This window comes from Ahaetulla prasina, chromosome 2 (genome assembly GCF_028640845.1).
Source record: "Ahaetulla prasina isolate Xishuangbanna chromosome 2, ASM2864084v1, whole genome shotgun sequence".
Lineage (NCBI taxonomy): Eukaryota > Metazoa > Chordata > Lepidosauria > Squamata > Colubridae > Ahaetulla > Ahaetulla prasina.
This window is the reverse complement of record NC_080540.1, coordinates 61,267,611-61,288,154: the sequence shown is the minus strand read 5'-3', so window position 1 is coordinate 61,288,154 and position 20,544 is coordinate 61,267,611. Positions and strand designations below refer to the sequence as shown.

Sequence of the window (20,544 nt, the reverse complement as noted above, 5' to 3'; positions counted from 1 at the left end):
CAATACCTGAAATCATAAATGGAAAGCATTTGACAAGCAGTGCACATCCTTTAACATGGCTGTAGTATATGATGAATGCACAAATTTGCAGTGAAGTCAAATTTCCTTTATTTTGTCCTACATACATCTCAAGAATAGGCTACAGAAGAGCTAATTGCAGCAGTTAAACTGGAATGTAACCAAAACATATTGCCAAGGGAAAATGACTAAGTTGCAACTAGCACATTGTGCATCACTATAATACTACAATCCAGAGACAGGTGGCATTCAAGAAGCATTCCCAAATTGCATATTGATTCCTTCTTTCCCTTCCTACCTGCAGAAGAGGCTGAACTCCAACTTAAGAACTGGTTTGTTTTTAACCAAACTTTCTTTATCATGTTTGAACTTAATTTCAGCCTGTAGTATAACTTTAGTTTTATGCAATGTTTGAAATAAAAACCCATTATAATTAGAGCAATATAATCGGCTATTTTATGATAAAAGGTTACATAGAACATAAATAAAAGGGTTGGAAGAGACTTTGGAGGTCTTCTAGTCCAACCCCGTTCAAGCAGGGGACCATATACCATTTCAGACAAGTAGCTGTCCAGTCTCTTTTTGAAAGCCACCAATGATGGAGCACCCACAATTTCTGAAAGCAGTCATTGGTTGATTGCTCTTACTGTTAGGAAATTTCTCCTTAGTTCTAGGTTGCTTCTCTCCTTAGTTAGTTTCCATCCATTGTTTCTTGCGTTGCCTTGCCTTTTGGTGTTTTGGAAATAGTTTGACCCACTCGTCTTACAGAAGCCCCTCAAATATTGGAACACTGCTATCATGGTTTCCCTAGTCCTTCTTTTCATTAGACTAGAAGTACCCAATCCCTGTAACCATTCTTCATACATTTTAGCCTCTTACTTCCTAATCATTCTTGTTGCCCTTCTCTGCACTTTCCAGTCTCAACATTTTGATTCTGTTCGTTTTTTAATGCAGCCTAGGATTGCATTGGCTTTTTTGGTGGCTGCTGCATACTGTTGGCTCATATTTACTGGTAAGTGGTTGTCACTTACAACTATAAATTGAGGGCAAAATTTCCATTTCTAAGGAAGACAGTTGTTAAGTGAATGTTGCCCCATTTTATAATCTTTCTTAAGAGAGTTGTTAAGTGAATCACTGCAATTAAGTTAGTAACACGATTACTAAATGAATCTGCTGCAAGTCATTCGGGTTCTCCGCCAACCGCATGGCTGTGTCTACATAATTTTCCTTCATTTAATGTTGTACAATTCATAGACTGCCTGGATAAATCCCTGCACTTTCCTTGGCAAGGTTTTTCAAAAGTGTTTTCCACTGCTTCCTTTCTAGGGCTGAGAGAAAGTGACAAACCCAAGATCATCCAGCTGCCTTTGTGCCTAAGGGAGGACTAGAATTCACTTTCATCTGATTTCTAGCTTGATGCCTTAACACTGGCTTTATGTGTATATTAATTTCTCCAGCCAACACACCCCTACCATAACAATTTCAGTATTAAACAATCAAAGGGACAATCATACTTTCAACAGAACACCAATTTGCTATAAATGCCATTCATTTCCATATATAATTGCACTAAGCAGCCACTGGAAGCCTTTTAGTGTGTAACATATTTTATCAAGCTTATTCCCTTACTGTCTCTAAATCAATAAACATACCATAAACTGATTTATGCGTACATTTTCAAGGACTTGTTCAACAATCTGCTGCTCAACGTGGCTTTAATCAATTGAGGCTTTCACTAAATGCATTTTAGCAATATTGTATGGCTAAATCATACGTATCTGTGCCATATGCAACGTTCCCTGCTGACTATAAGGAGAATTTGGAAAAATTGGGCCCGTTTTGCACAATATGCCACAAACGTAATCAAAGCTCAGTTGTACATCAAGCATATTTATACTACAGTACTATATGCAAACTGCGATCTTCATTGTAGAGAACATGTTATAAGCTAAGATAGTTTCCTACATTTCCCCCTCCCCAAAACAAAAACCCTGCGACAGTTACAGCGTACTGACACACATTTAAGGGGCGTGCATAAGCGCACAAACGTGCCTACCGTTCCTGTCCTATTGTTTTTCTTTTCTTCTTCCTATATATGTTTATATGTGTATATACTACATAATCTTTTTGTATGATGTTGTGACAAATAAATAAATAAATAAATAAATAAATTTACACCCGGATGAGTTTACGAGATCTCAAAATCATTCGTGAAGGCGCGGACTGGCGTCACGTGCAAACAGCTCTGACAGGTCGATCTTTCATTTGCCATCAGTCCACCCGCCGCCCTTCCCCTCCGCCGCCCCCCGCCCCCCGGTACCTCAACTACGTGACGCGAATGCGATGCGCAGATCAGGACGTCGCGTTGTAGGGCCGTGCCGTTTTTCGAGAGCGGCGCGTTGCTGGGTGTCGCCATCTTGTCTGTGGGCTCGGCATGGGGGGCGCCATCTTGTGCCCTTTGGATGAATGAACAGCGACGCGAAAGAGTGAGTCCATCCGGTTTGATCCGCGGCTCCGTTCTTCAGCGTGGCCGACCATGGGGATCCACCTCGTCCACCTCTCGCTCCTTCTCTGCCTGGGCAGGGCGGCCCTGGCAGCTCCCGAGCTGATCAATGAAGACGTCAAACGGACCGTGGACCTCGGCACACACCTGGCCAAAGTGACGGCCGAGATAAACCTGGCCAACTCCGCCGGCAGCTCGGCATCTGCCACGTCTTTCCTCCTGGCTTTGGACCCCGGCTTGGAGAGCCACCTGGCCTACCTGGGGGCGCAGGTGAGCCAACCGCTGGGCCGTCCAAGCTCTCGGCCTGCTGCTTCTGCCGCTCCTTGAACCCGGATGCCGCCCGCCCTCCTTGCCAAAGTCTCTTACTTTTTTTTTTTTTTTTTTTGTGATCGGGCTTCTCGTTTCCACGTTGTCCGTCTTTAGGCGGATCTGTGCCCTCTTCCTTGTTTCCTCCTCCTGTTCCTCCGCTCTCTTTCCCCAGCGTTACTCGGCTATCGCGCCTCCTCTCCACCCTTCCTAATCCCCGATTGCTGGTGGAAAGGAGCGGTCTGGCCGGTTAAAAGTCCTTAAATCGGCCGTTGTTATGGCGATTGGGCGAGAAAACGCTTTGGCTGAATCGGTGGAATTACAGGGAGACGAGAGCGGCGAGCGGGTTATATAAAGCCAGACACTCGTGTCAGCCCGAGTTGTTGGATTCACGCCTTTGATGCACCTTTTGCCCAGTTTATGTTGGTTTGTGGGCGCTGAAAGTTTTAACGCCTTGTATCTGAGAAAGCACCCGGTTGGAGAGAGCAGGGTAGCACAGCATGGCAGAAATATAGAGGAAATCCACCCATGTTGTGGGTATTAGTGAAACTCCAGAACCTTTGCAGGCCGTTTGTGTTGATGAGTTTGTAAATTTGAGAATACAGAATAACGGAACGTGTAATTTCATTGAAATATGGGTATATGTCATCCAAAATTGCTCTTGAGATGTCCTTTGGACTTTCGCCAGCATGCCAGTTCAAATAATAAGACCGTTCCGTGGCCTTTTCTTTGCTTCCTGTTACTCCTGTGTGTTGATTCTCTTCCAGAGTGCTGCTGTAGTCAAAAGCCTGGTGAGTACTGACACGTAAGCATAAGACTATTTCCAAGAGCCATGAGCAACTAGTTTAAATCAGGGAGGTGTGGCTTTCGGAGCCTGGCCATGTCTCTTAAGCCTTATAGCAATAGTTTGTAGCGTTTCTGTATGCATCCTGGCTAGCTGTGGTGAAGGAAAAGTTGGTTTGGAGTCTCTTGAGATCCTTGATGGAAGTTGTTAAATGCTTTGTTGCTGTATTATATGTTGATTAAAAGTTTTAACAGAAGCTTCACCTTGAAAAAAGTACCAATACTAGTTTGCATCGGTTCTATTGTTAGGAAGCAAGTGCTCTGCAATGATTTTAATGTGCAAGTTAGGTGTGATTTAAAAAAATTAAATTTGGAGTCAGAAAGTCCAGATTAAGCTAATTTAGATAGAGGAAAATGCTGTAATTGTTTGAATAATGGCATTTATCAATGCCAGTGTGAGACTGAGCTGAGATCTGGGCTGTGGCAACTAGTCTTCATTTCCAATCCATTAAAAAAAGATAGGATTGTGATTTACAGTTCTGCTCCTTGAGTTCAATGTGAATTTATAACTATAGGAGTTGTGTAGAATAGATATTCTGCTAATTCGTATCTGCTGGATCATTTCTAAAATTGGCCTGCATTATTAAATAAATTGAGCAAACTCAGAAAAGTAGCCCTTCAGTCTTTGCATTATCCTTGGATAAACAGTATTTTCTAACTGACGTTTCTGATAACATGGCTCTACTTTTGGATAGAATATTATAAAATGATTTTGTTTTTTAGGAGGAGAATCATTTTTGTAACTCTCCCTCTGTGTGGCATGTGATGAGGGAATTTGAATGTAGCGATTCAACATACCAGGAAGGGGATACTAAATTACTTATTCCTTTTTTGGTTTTTTTTACAGTAAACTCTTTGCCTTGAGGGTAAAAATGAAGTTTGCAAAATCCACTTTTTAAGTAAATTTTAAGAAGCTTTGATTATTATTTTTATGAGTAAAAAATAAAATGTATTTTTGGACTTCAAACTCAGCTCAGCCTATTCGGCTATTCGGAGCTCTTTCACAAAAATTCCAATAGGGTAGGCTTTAAATGAAAATTAGTGCTATAGGTCTCTCCTATTACTGTTTTAAAATTGGGTATCTGAATGCTGTTTTCTTTATTGACAGTGAATGCTTAGATGCAACCAACCAATATTTACTTAGTAAAAATCTCAGTGAAATTGAAGAATTAAAGAATATGTATTTTTTTGAAAGCACTAGCATTGTTACTTCCTTCTGCAAAATTCTAATTGGAAAGTAAACATCATTTTCTTTTTCTGTAGATAGTTTGCTAGAGAAAGAGAAGGGGACTTTTTTAAATTGTAGTTGGATTTTTGAGGGAAATAGTTATGTATTGCTTACTGGTTTTCTACAATTCTTTTATTTATTAACCATAATGTTTGTGTATTCTAAAATAGGAGTATAGCACATTTGACATGTTTGTCAATTTCTGATGGGTGATGTTTTAGGTTTTAAGAGTTATGACTATTTTTTTAGTAACAATCTTTAATTATTGACATGTACCTCGAATTAAAATGTGTTTTTGGTATCTCTACCGACTTGATTTTTCTTGGCAAATAGTATAGATAAATTCTATTGCCTTGTTTGGAAACTGTCAATGGTGACACCGACCAACATTTTATATATATTTTTGAACAGGTAAAAGCTGAAGAAGAAGAGGAAAATACCCTGGAGGTGAAGGAAACAAAAGTAAAAGGTAAAAGGTAAGGTTTGTCATGGGGAGGGCTGATATTTTTATTTCATTTTTTTTAAGACTACTTTTTAAAATGTAATATTGTGTGACCTCAAAAAATGTCAGATGTTTAATTAGATTGTATAAATGGGCTGATACCGCAGATTCAATTTTTATAATTAGTTCTCTTTTGACTGCTTGCACTATTTTTAGGAAAATAGATAATTTGCTAAAAAAAGTTTCCTCACATTGTACGGCATAGTGAGTCACAGAAATGCAGTCTGGTTAATATGTTCTTTATTTCACATTATTGTATTAGCAATGAATACATTGCATTGGTTTTTAAATATATGTATTGCTTTAAAACCATAAGAACTAACCATTGAATTTTAACAGCGGAAATTGGCCAGTCCCATGATCGATCAAGATTCCTGACAGCAGTGAGCTCATTTAGAACCAAAGAACGTAGAAATAGTCTGACTGATTTTCTACTTTTTTTTCCCTCTTTTTAGTGGCAAATTCTTCACTGTGAAATTGCCGGCTCCTTTGCCTCCAGGTGGAAAAATTCGTTTATCTATTGAAACAGTTTTCACACATGTCCTGCAACCCTACCCCACACACATCTCTCAGGCAGAGAAGCAGTTTGTGGTTTTTGAAGGTAATCATTATTTCTACTCTCCATATGTAACCAAGACCCAGACAACTCGTGTGAAACTGGCCTCCAGAAACATTGAAAACTACACCAAGTTAGGCAATCCCAGCCGCTCAGAGGATATGATTGAATATGGACCCTTCAAGGATGTACCCCCATACAGTGAGGTAAACTTTTACTTGTGACAAAGTGGCAAAGAATGAATTGAATAAAAATAAAAAAAAATTAAAAAGCAGTCTTATTTAACATCTTAGCCGGTCCCTATAGTATTAAAGAATTCTGTGTAGGTAAATAAAGGGAAATCTTCGTAAATGATTTCAAGATGGTGCGGGATAGAATGCTCTTTCAGTAGTGCATTTGTAAAAACTGGAACCTTTTATGATATGTCATAAAAATAGTCCTCTGCTTACATCCATTTGTTTAGCAACAAGTCAAAGTTATGATGGTGCTGAAAAAAAATGCGTCCCTGAAGTTCCAGCCATTGCAGTGGTCATGTGATTGTGCTCGCTTAACCTGGCTTATGATTACCAGTGTCATGGCTGCAGTCACATGATCACCATTTGCAACCTTCCCCGCCAGTTCCCTACAAGTCAGTGGGGAAGACAGCAGGGAAGGTTGCAAGTCATTCCGGTAAGTCATTCCTGCTCGCTGCACATCTGCTGCCTTCACAGAGCTTCCCAAACCTTCCCAGCCTCCCTTTGTACATATGTGCTCCTTACCTGGGATTTCCACCTCTTCTTGCTTAATAGCCTATATGTCTTGGGGGTTACAACAGCAACTGGGACTATTGGAATTGCTGTCACTAAGCTATTTGGTCATAATGGCAGTGCGCTTTAGGGTTCTTGTGACTTTACTAACTGCTCACATGTAAGTGAAGTGACTACTGCTACAAATAAATATTCAATTTCTCTGTTATATTGTTCTTTTTCTCAGGATAGCCTTAAGATACATTATGAAAACAACAGTCCATTCCTGACTATCACCAGCATGATACGTATCATTGAAGTTTCTCACTGGGGTAATATTGCAGTTGAAGAAACAGTTGACTTAAGGCATACCGGAGCTGTGCTCAAAGGACCTTTCTCTAGATACGACTATCAAAGACAGCCAGATAGTGGAATATCTTCTGTGAAATCTTTTAAGGTTTTTCATTGTTTCTTTTATTTCTTGTTGTATTGCTTTGTTTTAAGCAATAGCATCATATTGTGAAAATGAGCCATAATAAAGTAGCCATGAATGAGCCAACTACTGAAGGAGGAAAGAGGAGAACATTTGGAACAAGTAGTACTTCTCTGCTTTGAGAACATGAAGTGTTACCAAGAATGTTTTCTTGTTTTCAGCTCCTTTTAAAGTCCTGTTTCTATCTCTTCCATGATGCAGTATGTTAAAACACTTTTAATAAGTATCATATTACTTTTTAACTAGTAGTTAATAAGTAATAGGCTACTTACTAGTATTACTATTATTTTTTCTGCTGCTCACTTGTGGCCTCTATCTGAATCACATTCTTGGATTCATTTGTTTGAAACATATTTTTGTAAGCTCGTTGATTTGGTTTTGTTTTTTTTTGTTTTTGTTTTTTTGTAGATAAATCTCATTTCGTGTTTTATATTCTAAGTCAGTGATGGCTAACCTTTTTGCCATCGCGTGCCAGGATGTGGGGGGGAGAAGGTTAACGGCGCGCATCCCCACACCCATAATTCTATGCGCCCCGCACATGCACATGCAACCCCCCTCCACCCCACCCCCAGCTCCTGGCACACGATGGTCTGGTAGACCCGTTTTTCTTTCTCACTTGGTTCCAGATCCTCTCTGCATCTGAGGAGGGCGAAAACAGCCTTCCCCACCCCCTTGGAGGCCCGAAACGGCCCGTTTCCCAACTTCTGGTTGGACAGGAAGTGACTTTTTTGCTGTCCGCTAGCCTCCAGGAGTCTCTAGAGCCTGGGGACAGCAAAAAAGTCACTTCCTGTCCAGTCGGAAGTTGGGAAATGGGCTGTTTTGGGCCTCCAGAGGGCCTGGGGAAGGCTGTTTTCGCCCTCCCTAGATGCATAGAGGATCTGGAGCCAGGTGGAAAAAAAAACGGGCCTTTCCCACCTCCCCAGGCCCTCCGGAGGCAGGAAACAACCTTTTTCCCTACTTCTGGTGGGGCCAGAAGGCCCGAAAATCAGCTGGCTGGTGTGCGCATATGCACCGGAGCTGAGCTGGCGTGCCCACTGGTATAGCTATGCGTGCCAGTGCCATAGGTTCGCCATCACGGTTCTAAGTACTTAGAATATAATGTTTGTTACTATTTAGTGGAATTTTTTTAAAAAAAATAACGACTATATCAGGGAAGTGAAGCACTTGTTAGCACAAAGGTGCAAAGACGAGTAGGAGCCGATTCCAGAGCAAATAAACATTTCTGGAAGAGGATATATTTATTTTAATGGTTTGTAAAGATGTGCTTCATATATGTTCTTGAGAATTCTGAAGGATCCCTTTCAAAAGATTTGTAAAACTTGCATTATTTTTATTGTTTGTGGCTGATAATACCAGCTGTGATGGAGATAGCTTGGCTACATTTTATCTGTATTGTGTAAGTGTCCCTTGTGAATATGTGATACGTGGAATTTGGTTCAAAAAATGAAAACTGCAAGTTTTAAAAATCAAGCTATGAGATTTCATTGAATTGACATTTTGATCATGCTATACTAGTTCACAATTGGCTTATGTGTCCAGTTTATGATTTATCATATAAACAAAGAATGAGAAAACTTTCTTCCTTTCTCATCTTCCTGAAGAGCTTTATTCTCTCAATGAAAAGTGTTCAGGGATGATATAGTGAACACAGCCAATCCCTCAAATGGGAAAACACACAAGGCCAGTCTTCCTTGCTTTTAACCTATTACAGCCTTCTCTGTGTCGGTGCCCCAGTCATGGAAGAATCTCCCTGAGTAGACTTATTTGATGCTTCTTGGCATTTGATAAAGATTTTTTTTCTTCTTCAGGGTTTTAAAGTTCTTTTGAATTTTTTTTTTTTTTTGTTTACATTTATACCCCACCCTTCTCCGAAGACTCAGGGCGGCTTACAGTGTATAAGGCAATAGTCTCATTCTATTCGTATATTTTTACAAAGTCAACTTATTGCCCCCCCAACAATCTGGGTCCTCATTTTACCTACCTTATAAAGGATGGAAGGCTGAGTCAACCTTGGGCCGGGCTCGAACCTGCAGTAATTGCAGGCTTTGTGTTCTTAATAACAGGCCTTACCAGCCTGAGCTAAACCGGCCCCTTCATTAACCATATTTTACTTCAACTTAATCTGAATGGCTGGTGTTATGCGTTTCAGAAGAAACATACCATGTTTCCCCGAAAATAAGACCCTGTCTTATATTTTTTTGAACCCCGAAATAAGCGCTTGGCCTTATTGTTGGGGAGGTCTTATTATTTTAGGGTGCATGGAGCAAGACGGGGCTTCTCTTGCCATCCTACCTGATTTCCAGCTGTGTCTTCCTTACCCTAATAAGAGAAAATGGTGGGGACCGGCTGTGCATGCATTTAAATATTTTCAGGGAGGGCTTATTTTTGGAGGGGCTGGCTTATTTTAGCGCATTCGCTTAAATTGGGTTTAATTATCAGGGGATGTCTTATTTTTGGCGAAACAGGGTGCTGCCTTTTAGTTGTTTTAGTTAATCTGCAAGTTACTAATAAATATCTGATGGACAGCTATATAAATATAATAAATTAGATTACATTTATTTTATAGTCTGTGTCCTTCTGGGTCTTACTAAAACTGTCTTTTGCAGACTATCCTTCCTGCTGCTGCTCAAGATGTGTATTACAGAGATGAAATTGGCAACATATCTACCAGTCATCTTCTTGTCTTGGATGACTCAGTGGAAATGGAGATTCGCCCCCGTTTCCCTTTGTTTGGTGGTTGGAAGACTCACTATATAATTGGCTACAACTTGCCCAGCTATGAATATCTCTTTAATCTTGGTAGGCAACCATATCAGATTATTAGCCTCCAGAAAATTGTTTATATATAATGAAATAGTCCAAGTATAAAACTATTCTATTTCTGTATTTCTATTTATGATCAGATAGGGGCACACTTGAGATTTTCAAGAATTTGAGGTTTATTTCTTGATTTTTATTTTGCATATATATTTAAAAGTTTTATCTTGAGTTTATTTTAATCATGCTTGCAGTCCTTTCAAAGTTTAATGTTCCATCTACTGAAGTTTTTATTTCTCCAACTTTTTATTTATTAAGAAAATTTGCATGGCTACCCAACTCATTCAGGCCTACAGAAGTAAAACACCAAATACAAAAAACAATAAACCCTTACTCCATGGTTACAGTAATGAAAACACTTGATGGACTCCACTCTGGGGAACCCAGTCCCACTGGCAAAATCATGTCTTTGGGGCTTTTAAAAAAGCTATTAAGTTGGGGGGGCAGTCTTATTTATATGGGAATAATTTTCCACAGGGAGGAAGATACCATAGAGAAGATCTTTCTTGATCCTAGTACTTGGGCCTCCTTTAATAGAGGGCACCAGAACATCCATTTTCCCCCTCACACAATATACCCAGAATTCTTATGTTTTAGGAAGGGGAAGGGTTTATGTGTGTTTGATAGCTTACGTTGAATGTAGAATTGGCATATTTTATTGTGTAAATCTCTTACAATTTGTCATTGAATTTATCTACACAATCAGTTCTAGTGGTGCTTAGTATCTTAATGTAAAAATGTTACATTGATGTTTTATACAACTACCCTGTTTTCCCGAAAATAAGACATGGTCTTATTTTTTTTTAACCGCTGAAATTTGGCCTTGGCCTTATTATCAGGGGGGAGGGGTCTTATCTCTAAACCTTGGCCCCGGAGCGCTGACTGGCTGCTTCGCCAGTGCCAATCAGGCCACTGCCTCCAGCAATCGTGGCAGCTTTTTCGTTACTTCCCATGCAAACAGCACGAGGTGAGGAGGCAGCAGAGTGGCAGAGGCCACTCCCACAAACCCTAGCTTGCGCACCCCTTCTCTTAATGGTGAGCCAGACACACCGCTGCCACTTGGGAGAAGAAGAGACAAGAGGAGATGCTGCGAGAGAGCCCATTTCTGATGTTCTCCTCCTGTGCGGTGGCAGCGTGTTCAGCTTCCCGAATCTGGTTGCCAATCTCAGCCGGTGATGGGTTGGGGAGGGGTGAGGCGGTGGAGAAGCGAGACGGGACACCCGAACGCGACAGCAGAGTGAAGCCTCCTCCCAGGCTTCAATGTCCGGGCTGCGTGAACTGAACCCAAGAGACAGGGAGGAGGCTTTGCTTCTGTCGGGTTCGGGGCTGTTGGGTGAGAGGGGTGGGCAGCGCTTTAAGGCCATTTGTGCAGCTGAAGCAAGAAACACCTCATCCCATGCCCTCCCCTCCCGGTTAAAGAATGAAGTTGGGGGGAGAGAAAAACAAGGGGGGAAAAATAGTCACCTCCCAAATCTCCAAAGGATGTGGTTGAGATCTGGCTAAATGGTCAGTGCGCCATTACCAAATAAAAGTGGGCAGGAGGATATTCACTCCTGTTGCTTCTCCTTTCTGTCTCTCTGCCTGTCTTCTTCGCCGTGTCTTACCTGACTTCCAGCTCCTGCCATGCTGGGTGAGGAGACAGCAAGGGGAGTCCTGTCTCGCTCCATGCGTCTCGCTTCTCTGCCACCCCACCCCTCCCCACCTGCCACACCCCCTTCGCTGGCCGAGGTCAGCAAGCCAGATTCGGAAAGCTGAATGCACAGCCACTGCCCGGGAGGAGAAGAATGTCAGAAATGGGCTCTCTCGCAGCACCTCCTCTCTCTCTTCTTCTCCCAAGTGGCAGCGGTGCATCTGGCTCGCCACTAAGAACGGGGACACAAGCTAGGGTTTGCGGGAGCAGCCTCCAAGAGGCTGTTATGTGTGGATGACGGTGGCGTGGGGCATGTTCTCCCTCACTTCCCCCCCCCCTCTCCGGCCTCGCCTCCTCGTGTCATGTTTGCATTGCAGCTGCGTATGCGTCTAAGTATTGGGGGGTGCTATTTTACCACATGCGCTCAAAACCCCAATTGGGCTTATTATCGGGACATTCTTAGTTTCGGGAAAACTTGGTAGATCTTGCCATTATAAGAAAAGGAAAAGTTTACAGTGCTTGTTAATCTTTTCAAGGTGATCAGTATGCCCTGAAGATGAGATTTATTGACCATGTTTTCGATGAACAAGTTACAGACTCATTAACTGTAAAGATTATTCTTCCAGAGGGTGCCAAGTAAGTACAACATGGTTGCTGATCTGTCAAACCATGAATCTCTGCTGTTAGTTTTGTCACTCATAAAATATAGCTCTTGTAGTATGCATGGGGAACATTTTTTTAATAAATCAGTCTACCGTATTTTTTGGAGTATAAGACTCATCTTAGTTTTTGGGGAGGAAAAGAAAAAAGCTGATTGACAGGTGGATTGGCCTCCTGGAATACTCCCAATCAGCTGTTCCCAGAGGTGAATTTTAGCAACAGGTTCCTCGGTTGTGAGCTCTGTGCCTTGCTTTTTTTTTTTGCTTTTTTTTCTGCCTCTGAAAGCCTCTGAAACAGCTTCAGAAAAAAAGCCTCTGAAGCTCTGTTTGGGGGCTTCTTTTTTGAAGCTTCGTTTCTGATGCTTTTTTCAGCCTCTGAATCCTCCGTTTGAGAAGCTGGGCTGGGCTACATTCAGAATATAAGACGCACCCAAATTTTCACCCTCTTTTTTGGGGGAAAAAGGTGTCTTATACTCTGAAAAATACGGTAATTTCAATACTTACAGTGCATTCAGAAAGTATTCAGACCCCCTTCACTTTTGACAATTTTGTTACGCTGCAGCCTGATTCTACAGTTGTTGAAATTCATTTTTTCCTCATTTAACCTACACTCAATACCCCATAATGACAAAGTGAAAACAAAATTTTAGAAATGTCTATAAATTTAAAGCAGCTTTGGCAGGAATTACAGCCTCAAGTCTTTTTGGGTATGGTGTGACAAGTTTTGCACACCTGGGTTGGGTGATTTTCTGCCATTCTTCCTTGAGAATCCTCTCACGCTCAGTCAAGTTGGATGGCAACTGTTGGTGGACAGCCATTTTCAGGTCCCTCCAGAGATATTGAATAGGGTTCAAGTCAGGGCTCTGGCTGGGCCACTCTAGGACAGTGGTCACCAACTGGTGGTCAATGGACCACTGGTGATCCACAAGAAAATTTTGATGGTCCTCAGAAAAATTATTTGCATTTTTTATATTGCACTTAATCAGAGACAGAAACGTGAAATGAACATTTGTGTTGCTGGAGAGAGTCTCCCCCTATGGGGTCTTTTTGTGTGGATCAGAGGGGGACAGAAATTCCAACTTGGGGTCTGCTTTGGCCTCCTGGTGCAGGGCTTTGGGCGAAAACTGGAAGGAAGTGCTGCTGGTGGCAAAGAGCCGGAGGACCATGTTCCTTTGAAACTGCATCATGGCCTGGAACTGGCTGACCATCTCAGCCTGCTGAGCCTCCAGGCACAGTACCTGGCCTTGCACTCCTGCAAGGTCTTTCTTCTGCTTGGAAAGCCTATGTTCCTAGTCTTCAGTGAGGTGCTTCTGCTGAGCCTCCTTCTCAGCCAGATCCAATTTGAACTGAGCCAGCTTTTTTGCCAACTCTTTCTCATGGTGGCTGCTTAGCTCCAGCAACTGCTTCCTGTTGGGGCCCTAAGGAGCCTGGGCAGGGAGGCGAGGAGTGGCTGGGAGGGGAGGGGCATGTAGAGGCTGACAAGGCACCCCTCGATGTGAGTGACATTGAGTTGGCCACATGACCACCTAGCCATGCCAACCCAGTCGGTCATTAGGCAGATCATATTAGTGGTCCACGGGATTTAAAATTATGAATTTAGTGGTCCCTGAGGTCCGAAAGGTTGGTGATCCCTGCTGTAGGACATACACAGAGTTGTCCCTAAGCCACTCCTATGATGTCTAGGCTGTGTGCTTGGGATTGTTGTTACGTTGGAAAGTGAACTTTCAGCCTAGTCTCAGGTCCTGAGCTCTGTGGAACAAGTTTTCACTGAGGATATCCCTGTACTTTGCTCCATTCAGCTTTCTCTCAACCCTGACCAGTCTCCCAGTTCCTGCTACTGAAAAACATCCCCAGAGCATGATGCCGCCACTACCATGCTTACTGTTGGGATGATATTTGGCAGGTGATGAACAGTGCCTGGTTTCCTCCAGACAGAACATTTAGAATTGAGGCCGAACAATTTAATCTTGGTTTCATCAGACCAGAGAATCGTGTTCCTCACAGTCTGAGAGTCCTGCAGGTGCTTTTTTACAAATTCCAAGCAGGCTTTCATGTGTTTTGAACTGAGGAGTGGGTTTTGTCTGGTCACTCTGCCATAAAGTCCAGATCAGTGGAGGGCTGCAGTGATGGTTGTCCTCTGCCCTCTGTCCCATCTCCACATAGGATCTTGGAAGGTCAGTCAGAATGATCATCGAGTTCTTGGTCACCTCTCTTACTAAGAGATTGCTCAGTTTGACTGGGTGATCAGCTCTTGGAAGAGTCCTGGTTGTGCAAAACTTCTTCCAGCTGAGAATTATGCAGGCCCCTGTGCTCTTAGGAACATTCAGTGCAGCAGAAATTTTATTGTAGCCTTCCACAGATCTGTGCCTTGCAATAATCATGTCTCTGAGCTCTGCAGGCAGTTTCTTTGATCTCATGGCTTCTGCTTTTCTATAGTATGCATTGTCAGATATGAGGCCTTCTATAGAGAAGTGTGTGCCTTTACAAATCATGTCCAATCAATTAAATTTGCCACAGGTGTAGAAATCAGTGTAGAAATATATTAGCAACGATCAAGAGAAATTGGGAGGGAGGGACACCAGAACTAAATTTCAAGTGTTGTTGCAAAGGATCTGAATACTTATGCCAAGGTGATATTTCAATTTTTCTTTTTACTAAATTTACAGACATTTCTAAAATTCTGTTTTCGCTTTGTCATTGTGGGGTACTGAGTGTAGATTAATGAGGGAAAATTGAATTTCAACAACTGTAAAATCAGACTGCAGCATAACAAAATTGACAAAAGTGAAGGGGGTCTGAATACTTTGTGAATGCACTGTACATGCAAGCTGTGACATATGTTAACCACCTAGCCCTAACCGTTACATATCTTTAGATTTTTTTTTTCCAGAGCATCCCTGACATTTTTGCTTCCTGTTGTCTATAGAAATATTCATGTGGACAGTCCATATGATATCAGCCGGGCTCCTGATGAACTTCACTATACCTATCTTGATACATTTGGCCGTCCAGTCATTGTGGCACATAAGAGTAACCTAGTTGAACAACATATCCAAGACATTGTGGTAAAAACAAATTCTTTACTTGGTTCATGTAAAGCATTAAAATCATCTCTCATTCTCTCAGCCCAAATTGTATTAAATGTGTCATGGCAATAAGAGAAAAACATTAGTGGATGATTAATTAAAAAATACTGAGATAGTACAGTTGTAAATCAGCTAGGGAAATATGTAATCAAGTTTCCTTGTGCCTTACTACTTGTCTTTTTCCAGGTACACTATACCTTTAATAAAATCCTGATGTTGCAAGAACCTCTGCTGGTAGTTGGAGCATTCTACATCCTATTCTTTACGGTGATTCTGTATGTGAGGTTGGACTTCTCTATCACTAAGGTATCACAATATAGTTTTGGGAAAAGATGGAGTCACTCTTTCATGGGATAACTTTTTATTTGGGGATTAGATTTTTTGCATTAATTTTGTTGTACCTGACCTGCTTTTTTATATGCAAACTAAAAGTTAGCACACAGGCTGTTATATGTAAAGCTAACATTTAATTGCTTCTTAATATAGACAATTATTTGTCTAAACAAATGAAATTAATCAGCAAACATTTATGCTGCTGTAAAGGTTGATCTTTCATTTTTCAAAAGTCTGCCCAGATATAAAACTAGGCAGTTTAATATAAGCTCTTTAGCTTCAAGTTGTGGTGATTAAAAATGTTTTAAACTCTAGTTTTGTTAACTTTGACTCAATTTTAACAAAACATTGACCTATCAAGCACCTCCTCCTTGAAGAGTCAACAGCCATCGTTCCCCTTTTAACCTTCCAGAGAGCATGCAAAATCTGGCTTTTTCTCCCAAGCGCAGAAATACGGTGAAATCACAATGGGAGGAGAATGTGATAGATAGTATTAGTGACATGGAGTTGCAGCACCAGGTTTTTCTATTTTTTTTCCTTTTTTGGTTTTATTATTGTTTTGTTTTGTATATCTTATTTTATTGTTGGGTCAGAGTTTGGTTTTAAGATATACACATGTTTTAAATAAATACATAAAACATGAAATGCAATGCATCTTAAAGTTTTCCCCATGTAAAGCATTGTTGTCTTGCAGGATCCAGCAGCAGAAGCTAGGATGAAAGTTGCTTGCATTACAGAGCAAGTTCTAACTGGAGTGAATAAGAGACTATGTCTCTACCGCCTTTTTGATGAAGCTGTGAATAAGTACAAGCAGACCCGCGACATTTCTACTCTGAATAGCGGCAAAAAATCTCTGGAAGTTGAACATAAAGCCTTAACAAATGAAATAGCCTCATTGCAATCCAAGTTGAAGATGGAAGGTTCTGACCTGTGTGACAAAGTAAGAGTCTGTTAATACTGAAATCCATTCATGCATCTTTTAGGTTTTTGAAATCCAGAGAAAAAGCTGAAATATCTAATTTTGACATAGCTTCATGTGTTGCCTTGCTCAATATAAATGTAGGGAGTCCTCAACTTACAAACACAATTGGAACCAGAACTTCCATCTCTTAAGCGAGGCTGTCATTAACTGAGTCAAGCCTGATTTTATGACCTTTTTTTTGCAGCAGTTGTTAAGTGGATTATGTGGTCATTAAGCACAGCTGTCTTGACATTGCTTGTTAGAAGCTGGCTGGAAGGGTAGCAGATAGCCATCACATGATACTTCAACCATTGTGTATACATGCCAATTGCCAAGTATCCAAATTTTGGTCACATGACCACTGGGATGCTGTGACTGTTTTAAGTGTGAGAAACAGTTGAGTCACTTTTTTCAGCACTATCATAACTTCTAACAATCACTAAATGAATGGTCGTAAATCTAGGACCATCTGTATTTTAACTAGTATCTTTAACTGACTTAAGACACTTTGACTTGACTATATCACTTAATTCTAGCAAGGCCTCCCTTATGTTAATAGCAGTAGCACTTAGACTTATATACCGTTTCACAGTGCTTTGCAGCCCTCTCTAAGCGGTTTACAGAGTCAGCGTATTGCCCCCAACAATCCTCATTTTACCAACCTCAGAAGGATGGAAGTCTGAATCCATCTTGAGCTGGTGAAAATCGTACTGCTGGCAGTCAGTAGAATTAGCCTGCAATACTGCATTCTAAACATTGCGCCACCACGGCTCTTAAAGGAAATGTATGGCACTAGCAGTATTGTATTGCCACCTGAACAATATCCAAGTCACTTCTCTTGCTGCATCATACTTTTTGGTTATAATTTCTCCAGCACTGTCAGTGCTAGAAATGAAAGATTTTCTATAAGCTACACATGTAGGAAATTAAAATAGTTAAGTCAACGTGAAATGAAATACAACAGCTTCAGAAAGTGACAACGGCCCTAGTGTCTATTCGAAAAAGCATATAATTTCTTCCATCAACTATGCATGTAAATAAATACATGTTAAGATTTCATACATTTAATGAAAAGATCTGTAATGACAGCTTGCGCCATAATGCACTTTTTGGTCAAAGTGTGAGTAAGTAAAGTCAGTCCTGCAGGCACCTTTCAACAGGAAAGGACAAAGTATTGGCTCATTGCAGTTGGCAATGGGCAAGTGAATTTTGGGAGAATTTAGGCCAGCGCGTTTTCCGTCATTCAAATTTGCTACTGGCCAGAAGAGGAAATCTTAAATAACATTGTACGTAATAATGGAGGAAACATGTTTTTATTAAAAAAAAATTGATTCTATTTTTTTTAAAGTAATATTGCTTTTAAAGTTGTGACTGTGTTTTTGCATTCCTAACATTCTGTCCCAAACTCTTTCAAGGTCAGCGAAATACAGAAACTGGATAGTCAAGTCAAGGAGCTGGTTGTGAAATCATCTTTGGAGGCTGAGCGGCTGGTTGTTGGCAAACTTAAGAAGGATACGTACATAGAGAATGAAAAGATCCATTCCAGCAGGCGTCAGGAGTTGATCAGCAAAATCGACAACATTCTCGATGCACTATAAGTTAGGATTTAAAAATTGGGGTGATGTGAGGGAAGAATGCAAGGCAATTGTATGGGTATACTGAGCCATACTAATTTAGAAAGTAAGAGAGCAGTAAATAAGTATGCCTGGTGTTTAACATGGGGGTGGGGAGGCTTTTTTTTCCCTTGTAAACCTGAATTTGGAATTTGAGGTTTGTTATTTTGGGGCATGTTTGCATTGCTATGTGGAGGAGGTCGGATACTACGTTGGCTTAATACAACTTTTGTCCTCCCATAAAGTTCCAAGTGTTAATTATTATGACTTCCGAGTCTGTTGTAAAGTCCCCTACTCACCAGTAGAGAAACATGCACACAGGTCCTCTTCGGACACTGGATATCTCGGAAGACAATAAATACAATTATTTTTTTCAAAGGTTTGATGTCAAATCTTTTTCTCTTCCGTTTTTAATTTAACTACGGATTTAATGTAACTATGGATAAATAATTCAAAAGGGTTTTTGTAATACTTGTTGCACAGATTGAGATTTTTTTACATCTGAATTTTCTGAGCCTCTTGAATTTATAGCATCAGGGCAAGTGAAGAGTATAGATAAGATCAATTTGCTTATGAGCCTGTGCTTTTTTCTCTAGACAGTTGGTTTCTTTGAGAAAACAAAACTTAAATAAAGACATACGGATGTTTTACTTCTGGTTTTAAATTTCTTATTTGGGTATCTGAAAGTTTTTAGATTCTGGCACTGACCTCTAAATGTTATTTTCTTCTACCTTCCCTTATGTAAGAATTTCCAATTCTTGAGTTCCCAATTCTGTGTGGATATTATACTAAATAATATGTGTCGAGGATATGTAAATAAATTTCAGTTGAAGTGCAGATATCCTTGGCTTGTTCAAAATTATCTAAATTTTATTGTAAGGAAGAATTTAAATGAAATACATACAGAAGAGAAGCTGTTCTGTCTTGCTTTCTCTTGACCAAAGTATTTTGAAAATGTGAAAATAGAAAATGTGAAGATTAACCACAAAATCAGACTATTTCAGTTCCACGTAATAAAACCCTTATGCCAATCAACAAAAGCCTGCAGACAGGCACAGACGCAATATAGTAGCTGCCTTCCTCAGAAGGCATTGAGAAGCATATAGCTTCTGTTAGGGAATACATAATCATTTCTTTATTTTAAATATTTATATTCCACTTCCTATTAAAAGGAATCTTGAAGTAATGTGACAAGTAGAAATTCACTGTTCATTGTAGTCGAAGTGAAATTGTTCCTGAGAATTAGTAGAAAAAAGTTATATATTCAGAATTTTCACCTCTTGAGAATATTCTTTGACAGATTTACTTGTCAATTGATTGGGATCCCATTTTGTACATCAGATGGCACTATGGTTACCTCTGGCAAGGAAGACAATATTTCACTTAAAAGTCAATCTATTTGATCCACATCAGGGTTGAAATGTAAAATTGGTTACTACCAGTTCTGTGGGCGTGGCTTGGTGTGTGTGTATGTAGGTAATGTGACAGCGGGCATGGCCAACTTTTTTTTTCTTTTAAAAGCATTTTTTCTATAACCTCTTTGGCTGAAGAGGTTGTAGAGGTTGTAAAAAAAATGCTTTTAAAGGGTTCTGACGATCCCAGCTGAGCTGTGCGATCATCAGAGGCTTTTTTTTTTTACTTTTAAAAGCTTGTTTTCAGTTAAAGAAAAAATGCTTTTAAAAGTAAAAAAAAAATCTCTGATGATTGCGCGGCTCAGCTGGGCATGGGCGGGGGGTGGGGCAGGGATTTTTGCTACTTGTTCTCCAAACAATCCGCCGCCATTGCTACTGGATCAGGCAATCCGGTCTGAACCGGGAGCATTTCACCCCCGATGCACATCATTCATCAATCTCTTAACAAACTCCAGTCCAGAAAAAGTGTTAATGCAAAAAAGAATGGATAGTTTGTATTTTATTTCTTATTATACAACTGAACTGCAACACATAGCCTAATATGTATATATCAAATCAAATCAAAACTTGATTACGGTCGAAGACCAGCATAGCTATCTGATACATATATAAGAATAATTGTGTAAAACTGTCCTTCAACATTACAAGGAATGCATGAGTGGCTAATGCTCGTGAAGTGTTAAATATGTGATGAATTTCACAATCCATGCTGCCTTAATAGTATTGTAACCCTGATACAGAATGTTCTTTATTAGATTTTTAAAGCTTTCTCATTTCTAAATACTCTACATTCAGTTATGTAGTCATTTTAAAGAACAAATCTTAAGGATACAGAGACTGAAAGGAAACTAAAAAGAGA

At 40.4% G+C, this 20,544-nt stretch overlaps 1 protein-coding gene across 2 annotated transcripts; it reads left to right on the top strand.

Annotated features, from left to right (window-relative positions):
* Positions 1-2,409: 2,409 nt before the first annotated feature.
* On the top strand, positions 2,410-19,110 carry RPN1 (ribophorin I). 2 transcript variants are annotated; one of them, XM_058168164.1, is made up of 10 exons: positions 2,410-2,791; positions 5,310-5,374; positions 5,856-6,162; positions 6,929-7,138; positions 9,781-9,973; positions 12,158-12,257; positions 15,207-15,345; positions 15,553-15,672; positions 16,394-16,639; positions 18,076-19,110. In XM_058168164.1, the coding sequence occupies exons 1-10, from the start codon at positions 2,555-2,557 to the stop codon at positions 18,256-18,258; spliced, it is 1,800 nt and encodes a 599-aa protein (XP_058024147.1). In that variant the 5' UTR covers positions 2,410-2,554; the 3' UTR covers positions 18,259-19,110. The 2 variants fall into 2 exon arrangements, with proteins under 2 accessions (XP_058024147.1, XP_058024148.1); XM_058168165.1 differs by lacking the exon at positions 2,410-2,791 and adding an exon at positions 3,156-3,618.
* The last annotated feature ends 1,434 nt before the right edge of the window (positions 19,111-20,544 follow it).